General features: G+C 42.1%; 1 protein-coding gene and 1 pseudogene across 4 annotated transcripts in view; both read right to left on the bottom strand.

Moving 5' to 3' along the window:
• The window catches only part of C7H2orf42 (chromosome 7 C2orf42 homolog), a 30,313-nt gene extending 8,663 nt beyond the window's left edge, over window positions 1–21,650 (bottom strand). Inside the window, exons 1-6 of one of the 4 annotated variants that reach the window (XM_090336744.1) lie at window positions 21,177–21,649; window positions 13,015–13,277; window positions 10,198–11,032; window positions 7,789–7,899; window positions 5,637–5,741; window positions 3,178–3,282 (exon numbers count right to left, since the gene is read on the bottom strand). In XM_090336744.1, the coding sequence (XP_090192870.1) occupies window positions 3,178–3,282; window positions 5,637–5,741; window positions 7,789–7,899; window positions 10,198–11,020 (1,144 nt within the window). In that variant the 5' untranslated portion in view covers window positions 11,021–11,032; window positions 13,015–13,277; window positions 21,177–21,649. Of the gene's footprint in view, window positions 1–3,177; window positions 3,283–5,636; window positions 5,742–7,788; window positions 7,900–10,197; window positions 11,033–13,014; window positions 13,278–21,176 lie in introns of all 4 variants that reach the window. The other 3 variants (XM_090336745.1, XM_090336746.1, XM_090336747.1) reach the window with 3 other exon arrangements.
• Window positions 14,440–14,946, bottom strand: LOC150060618 (small ribosomal subunit protein uS11 pseudogene; annotated as a pseudogene).
• Window positions 21,651–24,384: the final 2,734 nt, after the last annotated feature.

Here is a 24,384-nt window from a genome sequence, read left to right as displayed (position 1 = left end):
GAGAGAGAGAGAGAGAGAGAGAGAGAGAGAGAGAGAAAAGCACTGAGTACCTCCTAATTGAACAATACCCTACAAAGCATCATTAAAGAGGCTTCTTTTCTTGTTTTTATTTTGGGTTATTTTATTTTATTTTACCAGTACTGGGGTTTGAAAAGAGGGCTTCACCTTTTGCTGGTTAACTGGAGATGTAGTCTAGCAGATTCTTTTGTCTGGGATGGATGCAAATCATGATCCTCCAGATCTCAGACTCACACAGTATGGATGCTTTTAGGCAATGGGCAAGGACCAGCTCAGATCTCAGCAAATCACACCCAAATCTAGCCTGTATTCACCTATTCTTTTCAGCATGTCCTGGTAATTTGACATTACTATCTCAGTCTAACATTAAGTTTAAGTGTTCTAGAAGCTTTTCTACCCCCTTTTTTATTATTGTGATTAAGTTGTTACATAAAGTTTATGGTAATGTGACATAGTTATTCTTAGCTCATATCACAATAACTTTTTTACTTTTTTTTTGCCAGTCCTGGGTTAGAAACTTGGGCCTGAGCATTGTCTTTGGGTGTTCTCAAGGCTAACACTCTACCACTTGAGCTACAGCACCATTTCCAGCTTTTTTTCTATGTGTGTGGTACTGAGGAATTGAATCCAGGGCTTTGTGCATGCTAGGCAAGCACTCTACCACAAGGCCATACTCCTGGCCCTCACTTTTTTGCTTTCATAATACTAAGCATCATTGTTCTAGTCTACAGATTTACAAATGTTAAATATACAAAATCTTCTAATCTTACATCATGCAAAAGGTTTAACAGTTTGAACATTGACAATAAAAACATTTCTTCCAAATTGGTTGTTATGTACATTTCTTCCCTTTGCTAGAGTATCAGTTGTTCCCTCTTCCTTTGGTTTCATTGGGTATGGGCATCTTAAGTCCTGTTTAGTTTGTCTTGTCTTGCCCGGTTTTAGATCAAACACTCCCATGTCAGAGAGACTATGTGTCATGTGTTCCTTTGGTCTTGGCTTATCTCACCCAACATGATTTGCTCTAATTCCACCCACTTCCCAGTGAATGCCATTATTTTTCTTTGTCTGGTAGCTATGTAAAATTCCACTGTATATAGGCACCACATTTTTTTTTTTTTTTTTTTTTACCAATCCTGGGGATTGAATTCAGGGCCTAAGCACTGTCCTTGAGCTTTCTCAAGGCTAGATCCCTACTGCTTGAACCACAGCACCACTTCTGGATTTTTCTGTGTATATGGAACCAAGGAATTGAACTCAGGGCTTCATGCACACTAGGCAAGCACTCTACCAGTAGGCCACACTTCCAGCCCAGGTACCACATTTTTTTAATCCATTAATCTGTAGTGGGGTATCTGGGCTGTTTCCATCTCTTGGCTATTGTGAATAGTGCAGCGATGAACTTGGATGGTAAGTATCCTTATCATAATTCTGGGTCATGTTGCTTAGGGTAGATGCCTAGGAGTGGTATGGCTGGGTCATGGGGTAAGTCTATATTTAGTTTTTTGAGGAGCCTCTAGACTGCTTTCCAGAGTGGTTGTACTAGTTTATATTCCCATCAGCAGTGCAGTAGGGTTCCTCTTTCTCTACATCCCCACTAGCACTTGCAGCTGTTTGAATTCAGAATACTGGCCATTCTGATTGGGGTTAAGTGGTATCTCAGGGTTGTTTTTTATTTGCATTTCCTTTATGGCCATGGATGATGAGCATTTCCTTATATGCTTCTTTGCCATTTTTATCTCTTCCTCTGAGAAGTCTCTCTTTAGCTCCCTTGCCCATTTAGTGACTGGCTTGTTAGGTTTGGTCCTCCCCCTTATTTTGATTTTATTTATTTATTTTGGCCAGGGCTAAGGCTTGAACTGAGGGCCTGGACTCTTGTCTCTGAACTTCTTTTGCTCAAGGCTAGCACTCTATCACTTGAGCCACAGCACCATTTCTGGCTTTTTCTGTTTTGATACTGAGGAATCAAACCCAGGCTTCACGCATGCTAGGTAAGCATTCTACCACTACGCCACATTCCCAGCTCCTTCATTTTATTTTTTGACAGAATCATCTCCTAAAGTTTTGGTATCTTTCTCACCAAACAGACAAATGCAAAAACACAGATAAAGCAAACTACCTTTTTAATTTTATTTTTCTGAAACAGGAGTCACATTTACCTAGCCTAGGTTGGACTCAAATTATGTTGAATCTCCTGCCTCTGCCTCTCAAGTATTGAAATCACAGAAGGAACTCACACTGCCTTACTTTTTATGTGTGGTTCTCTCTTCTATGTCTAAATTCATTTTCTTGGTCTGGCACTTTACTTGATTAAATGGATGATTAATTGCAATTATTATTTTTTTTTTTGGTGGGTCATAGGACTTGAACTCTGGGCCTGGGCACTGTTCCTGAGCTCTTCAGCTCAAGGCTACTACTGCCCTACCCCTGAGCCACTTCCTGTTTTCTAGTGATTCATTGGAGATAAGAGTCTCTCACTCTTTAGTGCCCAGGCTGGCTTTGAACTGCAATCCTCAGATCTCAGCTTCCTGAGTAGCTAGGATTACAGGTCTGAGCCACCGCACCAGCTTTGCTATTATTCTTTTCTTACAACTTTGATTTCTACTATGAGATTTTTTTTGTTTTTAGAGAAGGTCTTGCTATATGGCCTAGGCTAGCCTTATACTCATGATCCTCTTGCTTCAGCTTTTGAAGTGCTAAGATTACAGAAATGTGCTATCATACCCATTTGATTTCTTCTTTCTTCTGGCCAAGTGCTCTCTGGAGTGAGGTTTATTTACTTCTATCAAAACAGTAGAACTAGCTGGGCACAATAGCTCATATCTGTCATCCTAGCTATTCAAGAGGCTGTTTCTTAGAATTGTCGGTTGAAGCCAGCCCAGGCAAGAAACTCTGTGAGACTCTGTGAGACTCCAGTTAGCCAGCAAAAAGATAGAAGTAAAGCTGTGGCTCAAGTGGTAGAGCACCAGCCTTGAGCAAAAAAAGCTAAGGGACAGGGTCCAGGCTCCAAGATTAAGCCTTAGGACCAGCATACACAAACACACACACACACACACACACACACACACACACACACACACACACACACACACTCACCCACACACAGCACAATTACTTTAATTTTTCTTACTTCAGGAAGATTGGGTGACCAATACTTACCATCAAACTGGTAGTGCATGGTTTGATGGATGCGTTCTGTTACACTGGCCAACCAGTCTTGGAAGGATAAGGTTACCTGCGCCTCATCCAACAGCTGACCACAGACTAGAAAAAGAAAAAAAAATGTTAATAACTTTAATCTTCTTTTATAATAAATAAATAATTGAAGTTTGGACAAAATTAAAGTGTTTGCACAGAAAAGAGACAAAAAAAGTGAAATCCAAAGAAACTAGATAAATTTAATTAAAAGACAATGAATAATCACTGTATGTATTTATTTATGAGTTATAGTGTAATAATATAGACTTTGTAGTGCACTTTAAAAAACTAGGACTTGTACTCAGGGCGTAGGCACTGTGTCTTTGCTTTTTCTACTCTAGACTACCACTAGAGTCATAGCTCCACTTCTGGCTTTTTTTGTGATTACTTGGAGATGAAGAATCTCAGAACTTTTCTTCCTGGGCTGGCTTTGAGCCATGACCCTCAGATCTCAGCCTTCTGAGTAATTAGGATTACAAGTGTGAGCCACTGGTGCTAATCTGAAGACTTTTTTTTACATGCTTTTCCTGGGGTTTGAACTCAGGGGGCTGCTCTCCCCCCTCCTCCCCCCCTCTCCCTCCCTCCCTCTTTCCCTATTCTAGCACTCTACCACTTGAGCTCTTACTTCAAGCTTTGTCGTTATTTTTTGTTGTTTTTTTTTTTGTCAATTCTGAGACTTGAACTCTGGGCTTTGGCACTATCCCTGAGCTCTTCAGCTCAAGGTTACCACCCTACCCCTTCAGCCACAGCACCACTTCTGGTTTTCTGGTGGTTAATTGGAGATAACAGTCTCATGAGTCTCATGGATTTAGTGCTTCCTCAGATCTCAGCCTCCAGAGTAACTAGGATTACAGGTGTGAGCCACTGAGCCCGGCAGTAGTTTTTTGTTTTTTTTTGAGAAAAGAGAGTCTTTTCCTGTCCAGGATGGTTTTGAACCAAGATCCTCAGATCTCAGCCTCCTGAGTAGCTAGGATTATAAGTATGAGCCACTAGGACCTGGCTTTGTTTTTTTGTTTTGTTTTTGTTTTTGCCAGTCCTGGGGATTGAACTCAGGGCCTGAGCACTGCACTGTCCTTGGGCTTTTCGTCAGGGTTACTACTCTACTACTTGAGCCAAAAGCACAAATTCTGGCTTTTCTATATATGTGGTACTGAGGAATCGAACCTAGGTCTTTGTGCATGCTAGGCAAGCACTCTACCACTAGGCCAAACTCCTGACACTCCTATCTTTTTTTTTGGCCAGTCCCAGGGCTTTAACTCAGGGCCTAAGCACTGTCCTTGTGCTTTCTCAAGGCTAGAGCTCTACCAATTGAGCCTCAGCACCACTTTCAGCTTTTTTCTATGTGGTACTGAGGAATCAAACCTGGATCTTTGTGCATGCTAGACAAGCACTCTACCACTAGGCCAAAGTCCCAGCCCCATACCTGGCTTTTTTTTTTTTTTTAAAGAATATAAAGTACTAAAGCTGGGTGCAGTGGCTTATGCCTATAATCCTAGCTACTCAGGAGGCTGAGATCTGAGGACTGAGGTTGACAGCCAGCCTAGGAAGACAATAGGAGATATTTTTTGTATGTGTGTGTAGAGATTCTTGGGCTTGAACTCAGGGCTTAGGGGTTGTCTCTCAGCTTTTTTGCTTAAGGTTCTACCATTTAAGCTACACCACCACCACTGTAATTTCTGGTACTTAATTGGAGATAAAATTTTCATGGACTTTCCTATCCAGGCTAGAGACCAACTGAAGAGTAACTAGGATTATAGGCATGAGCTATCAGTACCTGACAAGATATATTCTTATCTGCAATTAACTGGAAATAAAACAGAAGTGGTAAAGCACCAGTCTTAACTGGAAAAGTTAAGTATGGGAAGCCCTGCGTTCAAATCTCAGTAGCAGCACACACACATACACACAACCACCAACCACCTAAAACCCCAAATCAAACAACAACAACAAAAAACCCTTCACCAAATAGTAATATTTTATAAAATAACAGTGTGATATTCAATTAGGAAGATAAGATGGACAGAATCCAGTGACTTGATTCATATTTCACCAGTTTCTACATGCATTCATATGTAGTATGTGTGCATATCTATGCAACTTATCACATATAGATTGTATGACGACCACGGTCAAAACACAAAAAGCATTTCATCATATAACTAACTCTTTTCTATTAATCCCTGGCAACCAATAATCTGTTCTCTGTTTCTATAATTATAGATGTCATTTCATTTTGAGCATGATTTGAAAACTGGTAAGACAGGAAACTCAGTTCAGTTCATATAAATCTATATGCTGCTGAAGTTTATGCTAGTAGCACTCTTTGGGAGACAATATACAATTCTTCCTTTTGCTTACTGCTTCTGACTTCTTCAGAATATTTTCTACTATTGTGTACTGTTCTAGAGAGGGAGACTTACCCTGCCTTTTTAGTGAAGAAGCAACAACAGGTTTTTTTAGGCCACTCTTCCTTAGACTGCTGCTCACTGCATCTTGAGGAATTAGTGACCTATTCATGTGTGCACCTAAATCACAGATTATTAAAATGATTAAAATTGATTGTGGAATATAAAAACTGATCTGACATTAATTCTAAAGAGTCTGAAATAAGCTATGTAAGATGGCTCAACCCTGTATGTAATCCCAGCTATATGGGAGGAAAAGATGGGGACTGTGGTTTGAAGCCAACTTGGGCAAAAGAAAGTTCTTGAGACTCCATCTCAACTAATGGCTGAGTGGGGTGGCATATACCTGTTATCCCAGCTATAGGGGAAGTACCATGGCTGGATGAAGTGACCTGTGCCTTAGCCCTACTGATACAGGGAAGCACAAGCAGGAGAATCACAACCCTCCAGCCTGCACAAAAAATGGAGGCCCTATCTTGAAAATAACCAGTGTAGGGCTAGGAGTTTGGCCTAGTAGTAGAGTGCTTGCCTAAAATGCATGAAGACCTGGGTTCAATTCCTCGGTACCACAGACATAGAAGAGCCAGTAGTGGTGCTGTGGCTCAAATGGTACTTAATTGGAGATAAAATGGTACTTAATTGGAGCTCTAAGCCTTGAGAAAAAAAGAAAAAGAGAAAAGAAAATAACCAGTGTAAAATGTGGTTCAAGGGGCTAGGAGTTTGGCCTAGTATTAAGAGTGCTTGCCTAGCATGCACGAAGACCCGGGTTTGGTTCCTTGGTACCACATACATAGAAAAAGCCAGTGGTGTTGCTGTGGCTCAAGTGGTAGAGCTCTAGCTTTGAGAAAGCCCAAGAACAGTGGTCAGGCCCTGAGCTTAAGCCCAGAACTGGGGGCAAAAAAAAAAAAAAAAGTCGTTCAAGTGCTAAAGCACTTGCCAGCAAACAAAATCCCTAAGTTTAAGTTTCATTATTCTTTATACCTATACCTAAATTTTCATTTGTTGTTTTTTTTTTTGTTGTTGTTTTTTTGTCAGTCATGGGACTTGAATTCTGGACCTGGGTGCTGTCCTTGAGCTCCTCAGCTCAAGGCTACTGTCCTATTCCTTGAATAACAGCCCCACTTCTCATTTTCAGGTGATTTTATGGAGATAAGAGTCTCTCAGATTTTAGTGCCCGGGTTGACTTTGAACTGTGATCCTCAGATCTCAGCCTCCTGAGTGGCTAGGATTACAGGCATGAGCCACTGTGCCCAGCTACTGCTGTTTATAGAATATTGACGGTGAAAAGAGAAATTAAAAGGGAAAAAAATTCACCCAATGTTCTTACATGTCCGAATAATCGTAATGACAAACTATCTTCCTAGCTTGTTTTACTGTTTCTTTTTTTTGGGGGGGGGGAGGGAGGATAGACTATGGGACTTGAACTCAGGGCCTGAGCACTGTTCCCGAGCTCTTTTGCGCAATGCTAGCACTGAAAGCCACAATGCCACTTTTTTTTAAATTTAATTTTATTGTCAAGGTGATGTACAGAGGGGTTGCAGTTACATATGTAATGAGTACATTTCTTGTCGAACAGTGTTCCCCTCCACACCCATGACTTCTTGTTTTTGAGTGGTTAATTGGAGATAAGAGTCTTACAGGGACTCTTCTGCCTAGGCTGGCTTCAAACTGCCATCCTCAAATCTGAGCCTCCTGAGCATCTAGGATTACAGATATGAGCCACTGGTACCTAGCTGCTTTTTTAAAAAAAAAATTAGTAGCTATAATTATACTAGGGTTTCCAGATTAGGGGGAAAAGTTATTTTGAATATAGATAATAATTTTTTAGGCTAAGCATATTTCAAATATTACACTGGGAATAGTTATATTAAAATTATTACTTGTTTAAAATTCAAGGTATATTCAACATCCTATGCTTCACAAGACTTCCTAAGTGACCTAAGTATTTCTTTCCAAGAAGGGCTGGGGGAGTAGGTCAGTAGCAGACTGCTTGCTTAGCATACATAAGGCGCTGAATTCAATCCTTAGCACTGGAAAATTAAAATGAGAAAAGATTATACATAATTGCTGAGGCTCAGTGAAAGACATAAAGCTTAGTAGAATAATGTCCAAAGATAACATCATTAAACAAGAAAGCAAACAAACAAACAAAAAACTGGTATCTCACCAGACACTTCATCCTTCTTCCTCTTCTTTGGCTTAGAGGCAGCAATCTCACAAGCTGATACAGTTGATCCTGAATGGCAACCTAACTGGGGCACAATAGTCTCTTTAATACCTAAAAAGAAAAGGTTTTTGAGTTACTAACTGTTCAAGACTAACTGTAGGCTTCAATCTACACAAAATAGTTATAAGAAATCTAAATCCTCAAAACAAGGAATGGAGTCTGCTTTAAAATAAACTCCTTGAAAGAACTCTGAAAAGTATGTGTTTTTGTTCATAGTTTATTAAATTGGTTGGGGCTGTCAATCAGTGATAGAGTGCCTAGCATGAGGCCTTATGTTTGAATTTCTACCACAAGGGGGGAAATGACTAAGTAATATAAAACTAAAACTAAAAAGTTGCGAGTTGGGCACTGGTGGCTCATGCCTATAATTCTAACTACTCAGAACATAAGATCTGAGGATCTGGGTTCAAAGCCAGACCAAGTAGAAAAGCTCAAGACTCTCTTTCTTCTTCTTCCTCTCTCTCTCTCTTTTTTTAAAAATTGTAATTAATAGAGGGGTTAGTTATATTCGCCAGATAGAAGGAGCATTACTTCACATACACTGATACCCCTCATCATGTTTTTGCCCCCAAATCTCTCTCCCACACTCTCTCTTTCTCTTTTTGTCATTCTGAGGGCTTGAACTCACGGCCTGGGTACTGTCCTTGAGCTTTCTCAAGGCTAGTTCTCTACCCCTTGAGCCACAGCACCACTTCCAGCTTTTTCTGTGAATGTGGTACCAAGGAACTGAACTGAGGGCATCATGGATGTTAGGGGAGCACTACCACTAGGCTACACTCCTGGCCTCAACTTCATGAGACTCTTATCTCCAATAAACTACCAAAAAGCCAGAAATGGAGCTGTGGCTCAAGTGGTAGAGTTCTAACCCTGAGTCAAAGAAGCATTGGGAGCTAAAAATTAAGACAAGCAGGATAACTGGTGGCTTATGACTGTATTCCTATTTACTCAGGAGGCTGAGATGAAGATGAGAATTCATAGACAATTTGGGCAGAAAAATAATCTTCATTAATCAGCTATAAGCCAGAAGTGGTGATAGAGATTTAGAGAAGGGGTGATATTTTCCAAACAGAAATGTATTCATTACTTAACTGATTTTTTAAATACTAACTGTAACTTCTTTGTACATCATTATTTTAACAATTTTTAAAAAATGGCTAGGTGTCTTAGCGGTAAGTGTTTGCCTAGCATGCAGAAGCCCTGGGTTCAATTCTTTAGTACCACATACACAGAAAAAACTGGAAGTGGCACTGTGGCTCAAGGGGTAGAGCACTAGCCTTGAGTACAGAGAGGCTTAAGAACAGAGCCCAGGCCCTGCGTTAAAGCCCCAGGACCTGCAAAAAATAAAAAGCCAGAGTGGATCTTAGGCTCAAGTTGTAGAGTACCAGCCTTCAGTGAAAAAGTTAAGCAAGCTTATCAGGCCCTAAATTCAAACCTTAGTATCAGCATAGTATCAAACAAAGAAGATCATCAAGTTGGGTGCTGTTAGCTGGTGTTTGTAATCCTAGGCAATTATGAGGCTAAAATATGAGGATCCAGTGTCACTATTAGGAAGTGGAGGCAGGAGGATCATAAATTCAGGGCCAGCCTGAGCCAAGTTAGTAATACCTTATCTCAAATACAGAATAAATACAAAAGGATGTTGGGCACAGTGGCTCACACCTGTAATCCTAGTTACACAGGGGGCTGAGATCTGAGCATAGAGATTCAAAGCCAGCCTGTGCATTAAAAAGTGAGATACTCTTATCTCCAATTAATCACTAGAAAAACAGAAATGGTGCTGTGACTCAAATGGTAGAGCTCTAGCCTTGAGAAAGTCCAAGGACAGTGCCCAGGCCCTGAGTTCTAGCCCCAGAACTGGCCAAAAAAAGGAGGGGGGGTAGGAGTTTAGCCTGGTGGTAGAGTGCTTGCCTAGCATGAGCGAAGACCCTGGTTTGAATCCTTGGTACCACATACATAGAAAAAAAGCCAGAGGGCCGGGAGTTTGGCCTAGTGGTAGAGTGCTTGCCTAGCATGCACAAAGACCCGGGTTCAATTCCTCGGTACCACATACATAGAAAAAATCTGGAAATGGTGCTGAGGCTCAAGTGGTAGAGCTCTAGCCTTGAGAATGTCCAAGGACAGTGCCCAGGCCCTGAGTTCAAGGCCCGGGACTTGCAAAAAGAAAAGAAAAGGCTGAGACCACAGAACAACTGGTAGACTGGTAGGGTCTGGTTCACTCCTTATTACCACCGCTTGGGATAGAATTTTTTTTTTCTTTTACCAGTAGGTAGGATTACAGACATGAGCCATAGGTGCCTGGCTCTTTTCATTTTAGAATAACATAGTAGTGATGTCAATCATACCACTTACCACTAGAATCAAAATTTAGGAAGTCTGAGAATTCCTGAGCCAATGTCTCATCACTGGCAAAGGCACAGATGCAGGCAAAGAAATGAATGCATCTTTGGGCTGCCTCATCCTTAGAGGCACTTGACTTGTGCGATTTCAGAGTCTGGCAGGAGCAGAAGAAACGGCGCTCTGGCAAACTTTTGGCACTGATTTTTTGCACAAAAGATGTATGCAAATACCCCAAGCTATGCTTCTGGCTTGCCTTGCATTTTACTACCAAGATGTTCTTAGTAATCCTCTGCACCAGGGGACCTGTGGGTTCGGTGGCCAACTGCCAGATGGTCTGTTTAGTTTCTGGGGAGGTCTGCATAGCATTCAGGACTGAACTCTTTAGGGTCAGAGGGGTGGCCTCTGCCTGGCAGTTCATGGCTAGCTTGATGTGCTGACACTGGTTTTCCACAACACCCTGAGTTGCAGCTTTTAAGCATGAGGGGACATAACACCGTCCAGAGCTCAGCTGAGTGATGATTGTCCCATCCACAGTCTGGATTGTCGTCTCTGAAACACCTAGCTCCACAAAGCATCGGTAATCAGGGCCTCGGTCCCTCTGCCGTACAGAGTAGATCTGCAGATCAGAGCCTGTGATGATTTTGACAGCTTCAACACTTGGTTGTTTTCGTGCACCATACCGGAATATAGTTCCACATGTCTTGTTCTTACAGCTCAGGCCTCGGGTCCCATTGTATGTTCCACACCGGGGACACTTTCTGATTCCCCTTAATGTGGCCTTCCCCAAGTCAGATAAGAAAGCTGGGACTTTAGTTCTCAGAGAGTTTGGTTCCATTTTTCACAGGCCCTAGAAAAAAAAACAATTGGCATGAGTATACATTCACAAATATACAAAGCTGTTTATGGTATTTACAAAGCAAAATTGAAGAGACAATAACATTCACAATGACTGGGGTTAGAGTCCTCAGTATCACATACATAGAAAAAGCTGGAAGTGGTGCTGTGGCTCAGGTGGTAGAGCTCTAGCCTTGAGAAAGCCCAAGACAGTGTTCAGGCCCTGAGTTCAAGGCCCAGGACTGGCAAAAAAAGAAAAAACAACAACAAACAAACAAACATTAAAGAGGCAAATCATAACACAAAGCAATGTAAATCCTTGAATACAATAAGACGGAGGAAATAGTGTTCTTCATATTCCTTTTTTTTTTGGAGCTGGTTCTGGGGCTTGAACTCAATACCTAGGCACAGTCCTAAGCTTTTGTGCTTAAGTCTAGTGTCCTACCACTTTGAGCCACAGTACCATTTCCAGCTTTTTGGTAATTAAGTAGAGATAAGAATCTCACTGGTGGGCACCGGTGGCTCCCCGCTGTGATGCTAGCTACTCAGAGGGTGAGATCTGAGAATTGAAGTACAAAGCCAGCCAGGGCACAAAAAGTCTGGGAGACTCTTATCTCCAGTTAACCACCAGAAAACTGGAAGTGGCTCAAGTGGTAGAGTGCTAGCCTTGAGCTGAAGAGCTCAGGGACAGTGTCCAGACCAGAGTTCAAGCCTCAGGACCAAAGGGGGAAAAGAAAAGACTCAAAATGGCAAGGCAGGCCTAGCAGTTCATGCCTGTAATCCTAACTACCCAGAAAGCTGAGATCTGAGGGTCATGGTTTGATGCAAGCCTGGGCAAGGAAGTCTGTGAGAATCAACTCCAAGTAACTACAAAAAGCTGAAATGGAGGGGCCGGGAGTTTGGCCTAGTGGTTAAAGTGCTTGCCTAGCATGCATGAAGATCCGGGTTCGATTCCTCGGTACCACATACATAGAAAAAAGCTGGAAGTGGTGCTGAGGCTCAAGTGGTAGAGCTCTAGCCTTGAGAAAGTCCAAGGACAGTGCTCAGGCCCTGAGCTCAAGCCCAAGACTGACAAAAAAAAAAAGCTAAAATGGAGATGTGGGTCAAGTGGCAGAGGTCTAGCCTTGAGCAAAAAAAATAAGCCAAACTAGAGCTTGAATCTATGAGTTTAAGTCCCATTACCAGCACAAAAAAAAACAAAAACAAAAGAATGGCCATTTTTATACTTTCTGAACTGGGGGAATACATAGAGTCATATCATCTAGAAACTCCTAATTCTCACACAATGGTTTTGGGTGGGTAAGATGTATGAGGTCCACCCAAAACATATTAATTTCCAGTCTCTACATACCCATTAAGAGTTCTCAGATTTTTGGGGGGGAGGGGGAAGTTGTAGGGCTTGAACTTTGGGCCTGGGTGCGATCAGTGAGCTCTTCAGCTCAAGGTTAGTGCTCTACAACTTGAGCCACAGCATCACTCCCCATTTTCTGATGGTTAATTAGAGCTAAGAGTTTCAAGGACTTTCCTGCCTTGGCTTGAACTGCATTCCTCAGATCTTAGCCTCCTGAGTAGCTAGAATTACAAGGGTGAGCCACAGGTGCTCAGTGAATTCTCAGATTTTTACCATTTCAAGGTAAGCAGATTTAGGAAGCATCTATATCTCCAATCTTATGTGTTAACAAGATACACAAATAGGGCCGAGAGTGTGGCCGAGTGGTAGAGTGCTCATCTAGTATGCATGAAGCCCTGGGTTCGTTTCCTTGGTGCCACATACACAGAAAAAGCCAGAAGTGGTGCTGTGGCTCAAGTGGTGGAGCACTAACTAGCCTTGAACAAAAAGTGTCCAAGGATAGTACCCCGGCCCTGAGTTCAAGCCCCAGGACTGGCAAAAAAAAAAAAAAAAAGATATTCAGATGTTTTAATTTCATCGAAGTCTGGAGCAGAGGAAAGGTAGGTTCTATTTCTTTCACCATTTCCCACAAAATCCAATCCTACCTGGACCAGCTGCTGGGGCATCTGGAGAATAGTGTAGCCTGAATTTGTAAGACTTAAATATGACGATCAGAGAGGACAAGTAAAGGCATGATCATGTGCAGAGTAAATGATATTACTTAGTCCAAAGGATTCAGAAGGTTGAACTCTACGGTGTAACAATGCAGACATTCTGTCTCCTCCGTCTTAACCAGCCAATGGCAAAGCTCCTGATCAGCATTCCACAATCTAGGATTCCCACTCCACTAAATGGAGATCTTGGCAATCTATAAGTAAAACAAGAAAATAATATTAAAATTATACAGATATTTTTCTTTGCCAGTCTGGGGGCTTGAACTTAGGGCCTGAGCACCATCCTTGGGCTTTCTCAAAGCTAGCAGTCTACCACTTTAGCCACAGCGCCACTTTCAGCTTTTTCTATGTATGTAGTACTGAGGAATCAAACCTGGGTTTTCTTGCATGCTAGGCAAGCACTTTACCACTAGGCCAAACTCCTGGCCCCATGTATTTCTTTCTTTTTTTAATTTATCACCACATCCAGCCTTTTCTGTGTATGTAGTACCAAGGAATAGAACCCAGGGCTTCATGCTTGCTAGGCAAGCATTCTACCAGTCGGCTATGCTCCCTGTCCTATAGATTCTTTCTTAGAAATCAGATGGGATAGACTGTATCTAGTATTTATGAGGCCCTGAGTTCAGTCCTCAGCACCAAACAAAGACAAAACTTTAGACTAACACATAAAATCATTTTTGGGGGCCAGTTCTGGGGCTTGAGCTCAGGGCCTGAGCACTGTCCTTGGACTTTCCTTAAGGTTAGCATTCTACCATTTTAGCCTCAGCACCACTTTCAGCTTTTCTATGTATATTGTACCAAGGAATCAAAGCTGGATCTTTGTGTATGCTAGGCAAATACTCTTACCACTAGGCCAAACTCCCAGCCCATGAAATCTTACATTTTATGGCCTAGGATAGCCTCAATTATTTTTTACTTTTTATTTTTGCCAGTCCTGGGGCCTGAACTCAGGGCCTGAGCACTGTCCTTGGCCTTTCTTAAGGCTTGAGCTCTACCACTTGAGCCACAGCACCACTTTTAGCTTTTTTCTACATATGTGAACCAGGGTCTTTGTGCATGTTAGGCAAGCACTTACCACTAAGTACCAATGTTTTTTTTTTGGTGGGTCATGGGGCTTAAACTTGGCCTGGGCGCTGTCCCTGAGCTCTTCAGCTCAAGGCTACCACCCTACCCTTGAGCCAGGCCTCACTTCCTGTTTTCTAGTGATTGGAGATTAGTCTCATGTTCTTTAGTGCCTAGGCTGGCTTTGAACCTCGATCCTCAGATCTCAGCTTCTTGTGGATTACAGGCATGAGTCACTGTGCCTGGCTTCAGCAGTATTTTTGTTGTTGTTGCTGCTGTTTTTTTTTGTTTTTAGCTCACAGGAAGGTAATTTATTAACAGAAAATAATCTGAGGAGTCCAGTTCATAGATGGTGACCACGGCGACCTCCCTTCCTGCGGGTGCTGTGGAGGGCAGGGGGGTGACATCCTCAATCCTCCCGATCTTCATCCCCGAGCAAGCAAGGGCCCTGAGGGCTGATTGGGCTCAAGGTCCAGGGATCTTGGTCCTGTTTCCACCTGTGGCCTGAAGTTTGATATGTAGGGCAGTGATGCCAAACTCCTTGCACCACTGGGCCACATCCTGAGCAGCCAACATGGCAGCACATGGAGAGGATTCGTCTCCATCAGCCTTCACCTTCATCCCACTAGTCACCCGGCAGATGGTTTCTTTGCCAGAAAGACCAGTGAAATGGACAAAGGTGTCATTGAAGGATGCAAAGATGTGGCAGACACCAAACACATTCTCTCCTGCCAACTGTGGTCCAAGGCTGATGACCTATTCTTCCTTCTTTTCCTTCCCCTGGCGATGCGCTATCGCCATCAGACTCCGCCACTGGAAAGAGAGCTTAGCAGTATTTTTGTAGGGATTTTCTTTTCTTTTGGTCTTGAACTCAGGACCTAGATGCTGTTCCTGGGCTATTTTCTCTCAAGACTACTCTATTGCTTGAGTCACAATTCTACTCCCAGCTTTTTGCTGGTTACTTGGAGATAGTCTCAGGACTTTCCTGCCCTGGCTTGTCTTTGAACTAGAGCTAAGCTTCCTGAGTAGTTAGGATTACAGTATGAGCTACAGATGACTGGCTAGAATTTAAATAATTTTCAGTCAGAAGAAATTTTGTGAGGCTGGGAATGTGGCTTAGTGGTAGAGTCCTTGCTTAACATGCTTGAATGGTTTTGAGTCCTCAGTACTACATAAACAGAAAAGGCTGGAAGTAACACTGTGGCTCAAGTGGTAGTGTTAGTCATGAGCAAAAGAAGCTCAGGGAGGGGGCCGGGAGTTTGGCCTAGTGGTTAAAGTGCTTACCTAGCATGCATGAAGACCCAGGTTCGATTCCTCAGTACCACATACATAGAAAAAAGCCGGAAGTGGTAGAGCTCTAGCCTTGAGGAAAAAACCCAAGGACAGTGCTCAGGCCCTGAGCTCAAGCCCAGGACTGGCAAAAAAAAAAAAAAAAAAGCTCAGGGACAGGGACCAGGCCCTGAGTTCAAGCCCCAAGATGGGGGGGAGAAAGAAATTTTGTGGACAAAGTTGATCATTTAATACATATCTTATCATTCTTGTCTCATTTCCTATAGGAATAAATTCTAGGCAGATAAAATACTGAATCACAAAACAATATTTTTTGTTCTTCTTTTTCTTTTGTGCTGGTCCTGGGTGTGATCCCTGAGCTTCTGTACTCAAGGCTAGTGCTTTACCACTTGAGCCACAGCTCCACTTTCTACTTCTAGCTTAGCTTTTTGTGGTTATTTGGAAATAAAAATTTTATGTTTTTTTCCTGCCCCAGTTGGCTTTAGACAGCAATACTCAGATCTCAGCAGATCTCAGCCTCCTAAACAATTAGGGGGCAACTTTTTTTTTTGCCTGTCCTGAAGCTTGAACTCAGAGCCTAGGTACTGTCCCTAAGTTTCATTTGCTCAAGGCTCTACCTTGAAAGCCACATTCCCAGCCACTAGGCTTCCTTTGCTTTTAAGACAGTCTTACTATATTGCCCAGACTGACCTTGAACAACTGGGTTTAAGAGATTCTTTTCTGTCTATCAGGTAGCCTGAACAACAGGCATACACCACCAAGCTTAGGTCAAGTGATAGAGCTCCTGCCTAGCAAGGTGTCAGCCTGAGATCTAACCCCAGTAGCAGGGGAAAAAAAAAACAATTATGTGTAAGCCAGGCACAATGGCGCACACCTGTAATCCTAGCTACTTGAGAGGCTGAGATTGAGGATCAAGGTTCAAAGACAGATGAGGCACAAAAGGACCTGAGATTTTTTTTTTTTTGGTGGGTCATAGGGCTTTAACTATGCCTGGACACTGTCCCTGAGCTCTTCAGCTCAAGGCTACCATCCTACCCTTGAGTCAAGCCACACTTAATTGGAGATGAGAGTCTCAGGTCCTTTTGTGCCTGGGCTGGCTTTGAACCTCGATCCTCAGATCTGTCTCCTGAGAAGCTAGGATTACAGGCATGAGCCAAATGCAGTCTCAGAGTTCAAGCCCCATGATCCCCCACCAATAAAAAATTGTGTGTATATCTATCTATATTTATATATTCTTAAATGAGGATGGCCTAAATGATGTGAAACCCAAGTATATAAAATACTAAGTCTTTCCTGGAAATACCAGTGTTCTGTATTGTCTTTTAAACAACATTATGAGGCATTTTTTGCATAACATAAAATTTACCCATTTTAAGTGTTTGACCCATGAGTATTTATTAAATTGACATAGTTGGGCACCTGTCACTAGAATCCAGTTTTAGTATATTTCCTAAAAAGAAATCATTTGTCATTTGCAATAATTCACCATTCCCAGCCATAGATGCAGGCAAATACCAATCAACTTTTGGTTTCTACAGATTATCTTTTCTGGAGATTTCATATAAATCGAATCATTAAATGTGGCCTTGGATATCTGACTTTTTTTCACCTAACATGTTTTCAAGGCTCAGCAATATTGCAGCATGTATTAATATTTCCTTTTTCTTTTCTTTTAAGAGGCAGAGTTTCATTACATAGCCTAGACAGACCTTGAACTTCTGCTATCGCACACACTGGCCCTAAACTCCCAATCCTGCTATCTATTATACTTCTTTTTCTAGTAGTCCACGATATGGAAAAATCATATTGTGTTTAGTCACCAATCAATAAACATTGTGTTAGGTATTATGAACAATGCTGTTGAGAATATTAATGTCCAAGTCTTTGCATGAAGAGGTTTTCATTTCTCTGGGAAACATATACACCTACACATGTGTACGAGTGTTCGTGTGTATGTGTATAATTGTTGGATGCTAGGGTTAAATGTATATTAACTTATTTTTAATTGTCACATAAAATATTACCAGGATGGGCTGTGCCTCAAACCTGTAATTTTAGCTCCTTAGGACCTAACTAACAAACAGAAGACATCAATAGGCTCAGAGTTCAAGCCACATTAATGACATGAAAAGATATATATGGTGTTCATGTAACACAATGGTAGAGCACCTGTTCACAAATGTATGAAGCCCTGGGTTCAATCCCTAGCACCACTTACAAGTTTACATAATTAGGCGGAGGCTCATGACTGTATTCCTAGCTACTCAAGAGGCTGAGATCCGAGGAATGCTATTCCTAATCAGCCTGGACAAACAAATCCATGAGTCTCTTATCTATATTAAAAAGCTGAATCAGAACTGTGGCTCACGTGGTAGCATCAGCCTTGGGTGAAAAAGCCAAGCAAAATCAAGAGGCCCTGTGTTTAAGCCTCAGTACTGGTACACAAATAAGTTTATATATATTCATAAGGTACAATGTGATGTTTCAATACATGCAACTACTGTTTAAGATTCAAATTGGGGTAAAAATACTTCCTCTATACCCTTCTTAGTTTAGGTAACTGCTAAACTGTTTACAAAAATGCGTATTTTATAGTCCCACCAGCAACATAAGGTTTCCACTTCTCCATTTCCTAACCTACATCGCTAGCCATTTGGTTAAAGTGGGCATATACTCACTGTGCTTATATTTGTAAATCTCAAATAATATTTTTTTTCTAGTGCTGGGGCTTGAATTTAGGGCCTAGGCACTGCCCCTAAGCTTCACTGCTCAAGGCTAGCACTCTACCCCTTGAACCACAGCACCACTTCCAGCTTTTTCTGAGTTTACTGGAGAGGTGAGTCTTATAGTTTTCTCACTGGGCTGGCTTTGAACTGTGATCCTCAGATTTCAGCCTCCTTAGTAGCTAGGATTACAGGCCAGAGCCACCAGTTCCTGGCAAATAATGCTGTATTTTTATTTATCTTTGGTATGGGTATTAAGGCTTGAACTCTGGACCAGGACACTGTCCTTTAGCGTTTTTTGCTCAAGGCTAGTGCCTTGACATGAACCATGCCTCCACTTCTGACTTTTTGGTGGTTATCTGGAGAATAGAGTGCCACAGATCTGGGGTTAGAAGGACGGCTCAGGTGGCAAGGCACCTGGCGATGAGCATAAAATGTCAGATATCAAGTTCAAGTCTTGGTTTCCCACCAAAAAAAAAAAAAAAAAAGAAAGAAAGAAAAGTCAGAAAACATCTCATGGACTTTCCTGCCCAGGGTGGCAGGAAAGCTTTCATCTTAGATCTCAGCCTCCTGCGAAGCTAGAATTTTTGGTATGACCCACTGATGCCTGATGTAAATAATATTGAGTATTTCTCAGGTTATTTAGCCATCTGAAATGATGTTATATGAAAAAAAGCCACATTTTGTATGATTCCATTGACATGAATTATCTAGAATGGCAAAATATGTAGAAGTAGATTAAGAAGTTGCCAGGACACTAGATAGAAGACATGTTGATATTTGATCACTGTTTGGTATGAGGTGTCTTTTTAGGATAAAAACTTGCATAATTCCATGGATATACTAAAACCTCTAGTTGGTATTGTGTGTGTGTGGTTTCTGGGCCTGGCCTCTCTATGCTCAAGATCAAGGCAAGAGCTCTATCACTTGAGCCACAGCTCCACTTCTGGCTCTGTTATGTGGTCCTGAGGAATCGAACCCAGGCTTCATGCATGCCAAGCAGGCACCCTACCACTAAGCTACATTCCCAACCCCTATAACAATTTTTAAAAGGTAAAATTTATGTTGAATGAACAGTATTAGTTTGTTTTTAGTGTTTTCTCCTCCAGGTTTCAGGGCTTGAATTTAGTACCTGGGTGCTATCCCTGAGTTCTTTTGCTAAAGGCTAGAGCTCTACCATTTGGGGCCACTGGTTTTCTAGTGGTTAACTGGAGATAAAAGTCTCCTGGACGTTACTGCCTGGAGTAGCACTGAACTGCGATTCTAAGATCTTAGTTTCCTGAGTAGCTTGGATTGTAGGAGTGCGCCATCAGCACTGGCTCAGTATGGTAGGTTTTTGTTTCTAATTATCAGGGCTAGTGTTATAGCTTAGGGGTAGGGGTTGCTCAAAGATCTGGGTTTGATCTCCAGCACTGCAAACACCAAACACAAGATTAACAATTATGCAAAGTGACAGAAAAATGATGAAATATCACTGCAGTAAGGAGGATGTGGAGAAGTGATCTCCATTGCTAGTGTGTTTGCAACACTCTTGAAAGGAACATAAACTAAACAGAATACACATCCTTTGCCATAGCAATTCCACAAGCCATATAGAATTCAGATTCTCTAAGAACTATATTGGCATATGTGCAAAAAGTCCACAAAGGAGCCAGGTGCCAGTGGCTCATGCCTGTAATCCTAGCTACTCTGGCTAGTTTGAAGCCAGGCTGGGCAAGAAAGTCCCCAAGACTCTTTATCTCCAATCAAGTACCAAAAAGTGGAGCTTGCTTAAGTGGTGGAACATTAGTCTTGTAGCATCAAAGCTAAAGGACAGCACCCAGGTCCCGAATCCAAGCCCCAGAACCAGCACACTGGCGCGCGCGCACACACACACGCGCGCGCACACACACACACACACACACACTAAAAAGGAACTCACTGCAAAACTGCCAATAATTAGAAGGGTGGTTCACACCTCTACTCCTAGCTATTCAGTAGGTTGAGATTTGAGGATCAGTTTGAAGCCAGCCCAGGCAGGAAAACGTGTGGAACTCTTATCTTCAATTAACCATCAGAAAACTGGAAATGAAGGTGTACTTACAAAGTGGTAAAGCCCTACCCTAGAGCAAAAAAGCTCAGAGGACAGTACGCATGCCATTGAGTTCATGCCCTACAACTGACAAAAAAAAAAAAAAGAACCAGTAAGTAACAAGTATCAAAATATATTATGGAGTGACAAAAACTCTAGTGCTTTGTGTATGTGCTACTCAGCTTTGAAAGATATATGTCTATTGCCTCCTCAGTGACTCGGGAAAACAAGAGGGTGGGAAGAATATTTACTTTTCACTGTTCCGTATTGCTTGTATTTCAACACATGTTCTAAGTTATTATACGCTTTCAAGATAGGGCAGGGTGTCACTAGGTACCCAGGCTGGCTTCAAAGTCTTGGTCTTCCCACACTCAGTCTCCAGTGCCGGGATTACAAGTCGATTTACCACACCAACACCACCGACGTAGTACTAGGTAGCTTGGCGGATGTTTAATGCTTTGGAAACTCACTTTGGTGAAGGTACGTGTAATTACTTTGCATGTTAAAAGCAAGCGTACTCGATCGTTGTGTATTGCTCCCACAATCTTAACTACAATTTAATTCGTTCACTCAGAGAGGAAACTATGGCTCAGATTCGACGAGTGCGCACCACAGGCCGCAAGAGTTTGGAATCTCACGGACTCCGGTCAACTCACAAGAGGGAGCCCACTCTAACCGCGCGAGCGCCGGCATGGCGGGAGAGAGACGCGCGGGGGCCTCGGTTCCCGCCCGCCGGCTTCCGGGGCACGCGTGCTAGGAGACGCACAGTCCAGGGACCTTCTTCCCAGCATCCTCCCAACGCGACCGCTCACTTCCGGTGCCCAGCAGGCCCGAGAAGCACCGCCACGCCGCCACCCAGCTTTTGGGATAGGCCGTCTGTCTCGAACCCCACCTTCCTACACCCCGCTTCCACCGCCGCCCCGTCCTCTCTAATCACGATCCCTTACCTGCCCTGCGGTCCCCCCTCCCCCGCGGGCCGAGGGCCCATCGCTGACGACCGCCCTCACCTCTTCTCTCTTCGCCTGCCGCGGCCTTTTACAAACGGGGCCAAACTAGTCTCTGTAACGACGGTCGTCATTGGTCAGAGCTGCTCACGCGCGGCGAGGGCCCGCCCACCTGACCTCGCAGGCTCTGATGGGAGTTGTGGTTTTCTGCTGGCCAGCGGGTGTGGGGCGTGGGCGCTGAGCATGTCGGGTGGAACACGGAGGTAGAAGCTCTGGGGACACGCTTGGTGTTAAACTCGATTGGGGACAAGCGTGCTTCTCATCTACCCGAGGGTAGGCACTTGAAGCCTCTCGCCAGGTCCCACTTCCAGGCTCCAGACTGCTGTAAAAATCTCGAGATCTTCTACCTTCACAGTTGTCAATAGCGATTTATTTCTGGAAGTCCTCCCCACCAGTGTTCCTTCTAGCTTTCATTTCGAAGTTGTTGGGGTTTTTTTTGGGGGGGGTCCTGGGGCCTTGACTCTGGCCCTGAGCTCTGTGTTGGAGGCTAGCTCAGATCTCAGCCTCCAGAGCAGTTAGGATTAAAGAAAGGTATGAGCCACCAGTGCACAGCTCCTTAACTAGACTTTATTAGTTGAAATAGGCTTCTATATCCTAGTTCTGCTCCTTGGAAGCACACAGAACAAACCTAATGTTCTAGCAGGGATCTAGTTGGCTCTGGCCAGGAGGATGAGATCTGAGCATTGTGATTGGAAGCGGGCCTAGGTAGAAAAGTCCACGAGACTTATCTCTTAAGTACTCAATATGCTGGCTATACAGGAGTTATCAAGAACAGCCTTTGATTCAATGAATTATGTGGGTTTGGTTTCTGTCACTAAGTTACCTTCTACTTAAAGGAAGAAAAGGTGGTATTCGTGAAAATATAAAATTACAAATAGGACTTAAGGTATAAAGAGAAAACTTGATTCCACACATGCAGTCCTATATTCAGTGTTAGTCTTGAGCACAAATGCTCAAGGACTGTACTCAGGTCCTGAATTTAAGCCCCAAGACTGGCACCCCCCCTAAAAAAAAAAAGCACTCTGATTCATGTAGATTAATTTCCTATTATGTTGAGGATTTTAGCTCACACAGCCCCTATTTAGTCAACAGAATTCATCTTTTTTCTTGAATTCCATTTCAATGTTTTCATTATCTTTTCTCATCCTCCATAGCTCTGTAAAAAGTTCAGTTACCAAACTCCACATAGTTCAACCTCGTAACTGGCTGCCAATAGGTTTCAAGTCCACAACTCATGTATGTATGTGTGTGTGTGTATGTATGTATGTATATATGTATGTAGTGCTGGGGAAAGAACACAAAACTTTGTGCATGCTAGGCAAGTGAATTTGAATTACATCGTCAGCTCTAATTTTCTTGAGACCAGATCTCACTTTGTTGCCCAGGCAAATCTTGAAGTCTTGGCCTTAAGGAGCCTTTTCAGTTCAGCTTTCTGAGCAGCTGGCACCACAAGGCACCCACCACCAGATTGTTGTTTTCCTCCTCCCAGTCTTAAGTATTGAACCCATAATGTCACACCTCACACACACTGGCAAATATTGTACCAATGGGCTACATCCCTAGCCATGATTTACTGCTGTTACATAGTAGCTTTCTGAACCTGCATAGTAGCTTTCTGAACCTGAAACACAACCTTCTGAGAACTTATTTATCTCAAAGTGGTCCTGACAATATTGGATAGGTAGTTCATCCAAGTCTCATCGACAGTTCCCAAGCTCTGGTTTAAGCCCCATGACTGATAAAATAGGTTATAGCCCCTATAAAGAAATAATTGTTTTTAGAAATCATCACTCGTTTAAAAAGTTTTTTTTTTATTTCCTACAAACACATTGTTTTTCTAGTTGAAGTGTTGCATCCTACAACATTTAGTAAATATAACTATTCCCTTTGTAAATGAAATCTGTCCTTTAAACATGGAACAGAATTTCAACATAATATAAAAGGAAGATGAGCAAACATGGAGATAAAACAATGAAAACTAGAATATAAGTCTCAAGAGATTTTTAACAGGGCATTATAAACAAGAAAAATGAAAGCCTTGGTTTTTTTACTCAGTTCAATCTGCAGAATACAGATACTTTGTGGTATTAAACCAAACCCAATGCAAACCACAGAGTTTGGAATAAGATTAAAAAATATTTACAAATATCTGATTGACTATGTACAATATGGCTTGGCCAAAACCAAAATTCTTATACACAATAATCACTTCAAGAAATCCCACAGGTTATAGAAAACATAAAGGAACTTTAATATCCAAACAGTCAGGGTAAAGAATATTGGATTAATGCCCCATTAAGAGTGAATCACTTCCGGTTCTGTACAGTACCAGAATAAAATCTGAATGCATATTGCAGAGAATGAAATCATTTTAGAAACATTAATTTTCTTACCTGACACTAATACCAGTGCAATATTTTTTGGATTGAAAAATTATTAAATGATTTAACACTAAGATTTAAACCAAAGTTAGCATTGTTCCTGAAATGTGAATCTGTTCAGCAGTAACCTTTTCATTATGAAAACTGGCACCACTTTCTTCTCAAAGAGAAGTTAATGTACATTTCAAGAATTGTGTAATAACACAATGTACTGGCTAATAAAAATTTATATTACTTGAAATTGGAAGTGGAGCTGTGGCTCAAAAGGGATAGAGTACTAGCTGTAACCCAAAAAGCTCAGGGACAGGGTCAAAGCCCTGAGTTCAAGTCCCAGGACCTGCATGGAAAAAAAAAATTAGCTATGTGCAAGTGGCTCATGCCTGTAAGTGTGATCTGAGGATCACGATTTGAAGCCAGCTGGGCCAGAAAAGTCCATGAGAGTCTCATCTCCAGGAACTGTGACTAAAATGGTAGAATACTAGCTTTGAGCACAAAAGCTCAGGCCTAGAGAAGATTATATTATTTGAAATAGCCAAAATGAAAATTGTACTTTTGTTCAGATTTGATCAATTTCATGAGATACAGAGGAAATGGATTTTAATGAGAAAATGAGTCCTTAAAATGGAAATATAAGCCAGAAGAATCTAAAAGTAGCTTCCTGATTTATTTTTTAGTATTTAAATTAAGCTGCTTATGGTTGTATGCCCTGATCTGTAGAAGTTACCAAGGAAATAACATTTCCAAAGTTTCTAAGTATTCAAAAAATGTAC

This window comes from Megascapheus bottae, chromosome 7 (assembly GCF_031878675.1).
Source record: "Megascapheus bottae isolate mThoBot1 chromosome 7, mThoBot2.hap1, whole genome shotgun sequence".
NCBI lineage: Eukaryota > Metazoa > Chordata > Mammalia > Rodentia > Geomyidae > Megascapheus > Megascapheus bottae.
This window is presented reverse-complemented; position numbering and strand designations above follow the sequence as displayed.